The sequence below is a fragment of the Manacus vitellinus genome, unplaced genomic scaffold, assembly GCF_001715985.3.
Source record: "Manacus vitellinus isolate BGI_N305 unplaced genomic scaffold, ASM171598v3 scaffold_21_pilon, whole genome shotgun sequence".
In the NCBI taxonomy this organism is placed as follows: Eukaryota; Metazoa; Chordata; class Aves; order Passeriformes; family Pipridae; genus Manacus; species Manacus vitellinus.
Genome location: NW_021939546.1, coordinates 14,497,749 through 14,505,262, shown reverse-complemented (window position 1 = coordinate 14,505,262; position 7,514 = coordinate 14,497,749). Strand labels below are relative to the sequence as shown.

General features: G+C 44.2%; 2 protein-coding genes across 2 annotated transcripts; one reads left to right on the top strand and one right to left on the bottom strand.

The window, feature by feature from the left end:
* Positions 1–6: 6 nt before the first annotated feature.
* On the top strand, positions 7–3,057 carry FAM183A (family with sequence similarity 183 member A). The gene is made up of 4 exons (XM_018072307.2): positions 7–67; positions 800–859; positions 1,633–1,736; positions 2,774–3,057. The coding sequence occupies exons 1-4, from the start codon at positions 16–18 to the stop codon at positions 2,837–2,839; spliced, it is 282 nt and encodes a 93-aa protein (XP_017927796.1). The 5' UTR covers positions 7–15; the 3' UTR covers positions 2,840–3,057.
* EBNA1BP2 (EBNA1 binding protein 2) lies at positions 2,973–7,495 on the bottom strand. The gene is made up of 9 exons (XM_018072306.3): positions 7,407–7,495; positions 7,252–7,335; positions 6,981–7,138; positions 6,250–6,373; positions 5,053–5,142; positions 4,743–4,818; positions 4,393–4,483; positions 3,908–4,079; positions 2,973–3,567 (listed from the first exon to the last, which is right to left on the bottom strand). Exons 1-9 carry the CDS (start codon positions 7,482–7,484, stop codon positions 3,517–3,519), a joined length of 924 nt encoding a protein of 307 aa, XP_017927795.2. The 5' UTR covers positions 7,485–7,495; the 3' UTR covers positions 2,973–3,516.
* Positions 7,496–7,514: the final 19 nt, after the last annotated feature.

The following is a 7,514-nucleotide window of genomic DNA, read 5'->3' as shown; positions in this document are numbered from 1 at the left end:
CGGGTGCACAAGGAGATGCGGCACCAGAAGCTCTACACGCAGTACACCGTGAACCCGCTCCAACCCGGTGAGGCGGGGGCGGCCCCGCAGCGCTCAGCTGCGCGGTGGGGATAGGCAGCTGCACCCAGGAATGGCAGCAGCGGCCAGGGACAGGGGTAGAGCTGGAAGGAGCAACCGGTGGGCCTTTCTTTCGCCTGAGGAGCCGGTCTGCACACTCAGAGGCAGCAAGGAGACATGCCCCGGATAGCCTTTAGTAACCTTGGAGAAGTGAGGCAACTATTTAGGATGCGGAACCTACAAATCCCGAGCAAATACAGAGCCAAGATGGGGTAGGGAGCCCAATCACTACACCACGTTCCTTCAGCCCTTGGACCTTCTACCCGTCAATTCAGAGTCACAGAATATCACAGTCTGTGCTGGCACAGACAGGTGATGGGAGTAGATTCATTCAGGTCTAGCTTTTGCAGTAAAAAAAAAACCAAAGGAAAATAATTTCCTGAGACTTGGCACTCGCAGGCCACCACTTGGGTGGGGTGGGACTTTGGGGTGGTGAACACAGGCAGCATTCAGTAGAAGGGCCTTCAGCATGCTTAAGCCCCTTGCCTTCCTAGGAAATTGCCATTAATCAGTATTTCTAACTCATTTTCTGCTATTCACGTGCCGTTCTTCCTTTACAGCTTCAGTGAAGTAGCTGGATCCACACTGGGGAATAACCAAAAAGAACATCTGCAATGATACATATTCTGTACCTGGCTGTGATGCTAAATTCATGTTATTCACCTGTATCATTTCTTTCCAGTTTACACAGTCACCAGGAAGCCAATGTCTTGGCATGACAATATAGACGAGCCAACAGATGGTAAGAAATCTCTGAAAAATCTTTTTCTCAAAATTACCTAAGAAAATTACTAATAAATAAGATTTAATAATTCCAATCAGTCTAAAACATCATGTCTGTGGAAATGCCTCTGTGACCATACAAGAAAATTAAAACTTGTTCATGATTTTTGTTAAATGTGAAGCAGGTTTTATTCCACTTTAAGGCCCTTTCCCATTACTTTCCATTATCAGCAAAAGTTTGCATTCATGCAATTGTGCTATTTGTTTTTAGTTAAAAACTATACTACACTATAAAATATATAGAAAATTCTTTATAGTCATATTATAACATTTTGCTTGAGAATCTAAACCTCCCCAAAACAACTGGAAACATGATCTACACATACATGTTGCCTGTCACTGCAGATTCTACTTAACCACCACACATAGTAAACTGCTGAAATGACTGTCCAGTCTTGCTTCAGAGCACTGGTAACAAGAACCCTGATAGCAGCTGCTCCCTTATTTCTAACATGCTAATTTTGTCTAAAAACCTTAATGCTCAGGTAAGAATTAACAGGACAGTATCACCAGGCAAATCTTGAAAGTGCATCAGGAAATACTGAAGCAGAAACGTCACCCTGCATTCTCTGACACTGTAATTCATAGAAGCACAGAGGTTGCTCTTATCCTTGGCTTTCTTGCTATAGCTTGGACAGCATTAAGTTGTCCCATTCTAACACACATCCACAGGTGAGTGATTTTTAAATTTTTAAATACTTTCATTTCTATTTGTGTCTCTTAAACCAACAGACGAGTTCCTGAAACTTTTTCACCGCGCAGCACTGCAGCCAAGACAGAAATATTCAGAGCCGCAAACTGAAAGCCAAGAAATTGGCTGGAACACAACACCTCTGGTGAGTAGGACTCAGGTCTTTGCAGGATTCAGAGGTGTTCAGCCCACCACTGAAAGATACACATGCAAGACAATAATTTGTGATAAACATGGAAAACAGGAATGACCAGGAGTGAGCAGAGCTGTTCATAAACAGTTTTTAAAACTTAGACCTAAGAGGACTCTTCACACTGGCACAGGCTTGTGAACACAGAAACAGCAGACTTCCCCTGAGAAACCTGATTGCAAAATATGTACAGTGACAATGGACCCCAAGCACAGTGCCAAATGCCACATGTGTACTCACTGTTTACTAAAGCCTTCAGCCATGAGAAATGGTGTAGTGAGCAACGTGAAGTGACATATGTAAATACTGTGAAAAGAAATCTGCTGCTGCATGGTATCTTTCAAACAAAAGTGCAAGCAGAACCATGAAATTAATAATCATCTAAGTATACCCAAGGCAGATACACCAGTGAGGATTCATCTGGGGAAGCGTGAGTAAATAGGAGATAAAGAAGTATGATTAACAAGCTGAGACATCAATCATACCTGACAAACGAATAGCTGTGATGATGGCTGACTTTACAGATTAGTGTTTTAAGAAAGGCAAGTGAGGATCTCATTAATTTTGGCCTATTACAAAGAAAACTAAGACAAATAAGAAAATAAGACAGTTTTCCTCAACTTTTCATATTATACATCAAGTAAACTAGTCACTCCTGACAAGGGTAGAGACAGACATGCCAGCTGGGCTTTATGGTGTTAAAATAGTGCTGGTAGGATTAGACTGGCAGGAAAGAGGCAACTAAATGTGCATGAAGGGAAGCAAGTTCAATTTATAGGGTCAAGGCTCATAATGCTGTTTAATTTGTTAACCTTGCCTTTTTCAGCAGGTTCTACCATAATGAAGCAGTTCTACCATAACGGTGTGGTGGTACCCTGCTCGTTTTTCACTTGGACATTTCTCAGCAGCAAGAACACCACGCATCACTCTTCCCAGGAGGAACTACCAATTTTAGCAACAGCACATGACTATTTGTCATTTTTCTTTCCCAGATTCCTGTGGACCGTAATGATTGCAGACTCCACTTCCCACGCCGGAAAACCGAGTTCACTACATAAATGGCTGCCCTGGGGCATGGGGAGGAGGAGAGTAAGAACCTTCAGTAGTAGGGGGGAAAGCCACAAACTCAGATAGACATCTAATGTGTTAGGCCTGCTTGTTAATAGGCAAGTCTGGTAGACTTCTAGTAACAGACAATAGAAAAGGGAAGGGAGAACCTCAGTCTGTCCAGATTTGCAGCCTGACAACACTGACAGAAATAAACTTATAAGACTGCTGTATTCATCTCATTGCTGTTTCTAAACCCATCTATATGAATAGTCTAAAAAACCACTCTAACATTTTGACAGGCTTCAGACTTCTTATTTTGACATCAGCAACATGACTCAGACCTCGAGGTCTCCAACCTCACATCAGCAGTAGTGGTGAAAAAGGCTGTCAGAATGAAGGGGACAAAGGGCAGGCTCCAGCTGCCATTCATAAAACAGCTAAACATGAGTTACACATAGTTCTGTGCAAACCATTTAATGCATTCACACACCAAAGGTTTACGTAGAAAACAATCCTTCAACAAAACAGGACGAAGAAATTAGTGATAAGGCACTGGTTTCCACTGACTCTTTTCCATGCCACTTGGAAGCATCCAGCTTGCTCCATGGTTAGCTGCTTGATGCCAGCAGAAGCACATCTTGCAACACACAGACACACAAGAACCCCAGTGGGAAGCACAGTCCTCTTAGCGCGCTCGGTTCTTCATTTTCTGCCTTGCTCTCTTTCCAGGTCTCTTCTGCAACAAACAGACAGATTGAGATCTTTATTTTCAAGTTCTCAATATATGTTCTATTTCTATAGCTTGGGGAGGATACCAAGGAGAGGATATTTGTCAGTACATCTGGAGAGGGAGGTTTTAGCACACAGGCAGCAAGTGGTATTAACTCCCTTGCTCATTTCCCTGCTGATACCAAACCACTGTTCTCAGCTCTGTCAGCAACCCAGTTATGCTCAGCTCCCAAAGGCATTATCACTTCCTGATGCTGTAGGCACCCATCATGTACTCAGCTCTCCCTCCCAGATTAGGGCTGGCTTCTCAGCCAACCAGGAGTGTTTGCACACAACATTTTACTTACATTGAGGGCTTTTTTCCCTCCTTTTCTTGCTTTTCCTGGGCCTTTGTTGTGAGCCACTTTTGACTGGAAGCTGGATACATCATTAAAACTTTCCTTTGTGTTCCACTTTGAGCCTTTCTTCTTCCCACCAAAACCAAACTTCTGATTTTTGTATCGTCTTTTGGCATTTGGTCTGAAAAACAACCAAACAGCATCATTGCCCTACATTCCTTTCCTCAGGAAGCTCTCAAGGCACAGGTATGTGCTGATGGACTCCCAACAGCCATCATAAACCTTTTCCCCCATAACAAGATGCAGAAATTAGCACATTTCAGTCTCCGTGCCATTCTGGCCAGTTTTATTTCTCTTTAGGGACAGAAAGCCACCTTGGACTTATTTTAACAAACACTCATCAGAACAGCTTTCATGCTCCCAAAATTATCCCCCAAAAAGACAGAAAAGAATCAGACATTCTGTGTTTAAACATCTTTCATTTCCAGCCTCACCCCTTCTTTGTCCGTTGACTTGCACTGCCTTTTTTATTCCCCTGAGACGACGTCTGCTCGTCATCTAGAAAGTCCAGCTTGTCAGACAGCCCTGCAAGAGCAAAGACATCACAGCTCAGAAGAAGCAAATTTTCAGTCTAAGGAAGGAATAGCACCAAGTCACCCTCACTGAAGAACAGCTACCTGGGAGGCTTTTCACTGGCACTGGCACACGGTTCTTTCTGCACAGCAGCCTCTCAAGCTCAAGGCCCAGAACTACAGATGTGGTGACCACCCATCACGCTGCCTTACATTGCTCAGACACCACTGCTGCCATCACACATTTGCTCTCTTAGTCAAGTTAACTTTACCTTTCTGGTATTTCTTGACTGCATTCAACATATTTTTTTTCTCCTTCTGTCTCCTCTGCAGAATCTCGGTTTGCACCTGTGATTAGAAGCAGAATGTTAGTTTTGTTCCTTGCAGTGTCCCATAATTTTTTTTAAGCTATTCTTTTAAAGGTATCCTATCTTTAGCTCTGTTTTCCTTCAGAGCAGCTAGACAGAAGACTAGACAAATTCTATATATTTTAGCAAGACTCTGGTGGTCTCACTTTCCAAGCTGCTCACTCAGGCTCTAGATTCTTGTCACAGATTGTAGCTCCCTTTTGCAGCTCCTCACCTTCTTGCCGTATTTTCTCATTGCACGGAGCTGTTTTGCTTTCTCAGACCTCTCCATTGCTTCCTGTTTACTCTTAAGCTTCTGTCGAATCTTATTAGGGGATAGAAAAAATGAAATTTATGAGTAACACAAAAGAAAATAAGAGAATTTTATGATTGCTTAACAGTCCTTAAGTCAGTATTTGTGAAATATATATGGGTGCAAAAAATCCTCTCTCAATCAGATCGTGCTTATAAGGCATAACATCCTTTCAGATCAAGGCTAAAACAGTTATTACAGAAACTCCTGAACTGATCTGTAGCCAAAACCTGGTTGAAAAGACAATACTCAAACAGAGACAAGACAAAGCCTTATAATGGGCTCTAATGGAACAAAGATTATCTTGTCAGTCTACTCGGGTCCATGAAGAAGATTTGATAGTTTCTGTCTTGTCATTACTAAAAGTAAAGCACTGAAGAAGAGTCAATAATCCTGTGCCACAGAAAACATCTTTTCCATTCCCTCCTTGATCACATTTTTATAAGGATGCCACATTACAAAGGATTACAAGGATTTCAACACAGATCTTCTGGATTCAGTCTGTGACTCCACCAGGAGATAGAAACTGCTGTTCAGACAAAGTCAGCAAAAGAAAAGAACAGTAATGTGCAGAATTGACTTAAGCCTTAGCACAAGCCACTTATTACTCTTCATCTTCTCTAGAAAGGTTCTATCAAACACCAAAACAAGTCATACACGAATCTCCAAATTAGACTCCAGCTTACGGTTTTTTATCTTATACAATGTAGCCTTTTTTCCAAATTTAAAACAAAAAACAGAGTTCCCTTTTGAGCAAAGACTACAGTAAAATGCAAGTTCAGGAAAGTCTTACTTCCTACGCAAATCTGACTTTCTATCCAAAATAGATTCATTCATTAACAGAGTCTAAAATCACCGAGAACCAGAACACACTGACTATAAACAAAGGGTGATAAATAGGAAAAAAAGGATCGTGTAAAAGACACAGTCAACTCTAAGTCCTATGGCAAAGAGCAAAAACACAGCCAACTTTACAACCACTCACACTGAGAAAAATTCTCCATTTTTAATATTAAACACATTCAGGACAAAGTATAAATAGGGTTTTCTACTTTATGTTCCAACCTCTTACAGGATAAAACCAACACATTACACAAGAAAGGAAGACATTGCACATACCTTCTGCATCTGTTGGTCTGATTTGGCCATCTCTGCAAAGTAATCATCCGGTCTCCTGGTCGGAACCTGGAGCTTCCGCAGCCTAGGAAGGGCTTCCAGGACGGCTGCCTGAGCCTGCCGGTAGCTGGGAGAGAGCACAGCACCAGCTCTGTCACTGCACCAGCTCTGTCACTGCATGTCAGGCATCCCACAGCACTGACAGAAACTCTGAGCACACCAGCTGGGAGATACTGGGATCTAACAAGCATTGCTCTAGAATTACATCAACGTTCTGTGCACATACAGTGCTAGTGAACAGGTGCCGGCAGAATATTAAGACTTGTATCTTACATATATGCACTTATTGCCAGTTACAGTTTAATATGCTGGAATACAAAAGGCATAGCAAAACAAAAGAATTGTAAGAACACCAAATCAAACCCACAAAGAAAAATCAATATCTTGTATTACAGCCTTAGTGCTGCTACCAAGGCACTTTTAAAATATACTTTTCAGCAAAGGATGGAAGTCTGCTGGGAGGAGGGAAATTATTTATTTTCAGTCACAAGGCAAGTTAAACATACTAGCATTAATTTGTAGTTATTTTAGAAAACATTCAGAGCCATCAAATCTTAAATAACACGGCCCAAGAGTGCCAGTGACAGGCACCCTGCAGCACACTGGTGAAACACAACTACAAGCACGCAGCAGCACGCTGAGACCCTACATGAAACCTCTTTTTTGACACTTACAAGCTCATCTCTCTCTGGAAATCATTCTCAGGGTCAACAGCATCTGTGCTGGAAGCGCTCTGGGCGACGGGGTCCACGACGGGGCCCAGAGTCACGTCCAGCCTTTCCACCCACGCGAGCTGCTTCCCGAATTCGGCCAGGCACTGCTTCAGGCCGTCCTGCGAGAGAAGCACAGCTCTGCACGGCCCCGCACGGCTGGCCCGGCTCACACCGCAAACCCCCGCCGCCGTGCAGAGCCCCGCAGCCCTCCGTGCCCCGCAGCCCCGCTCACCGCGTCGTTGCGCCGCTTCGGCCGCTCCTCCAGCACCACGTTGAGCCCCGGCTTCAGCTCCCCCCTCGCGAAGGCCTCCTGGAGCTGTGAGACGGGCACGGTCAGGCCGCGGCTGCCGGGGGAGGCCCCGCCGCCCACCGTGGCCCCGGTCTCACCTCCGAGTCCGAGAGCGAGGAGTCCTCGGAGTCCGACCCGAGGTCCGAGAGGGACCCGCGCCGCGCCACCGCCGCCATCGCCGCCGCCGCCACCGCCTCTTTCCGCCC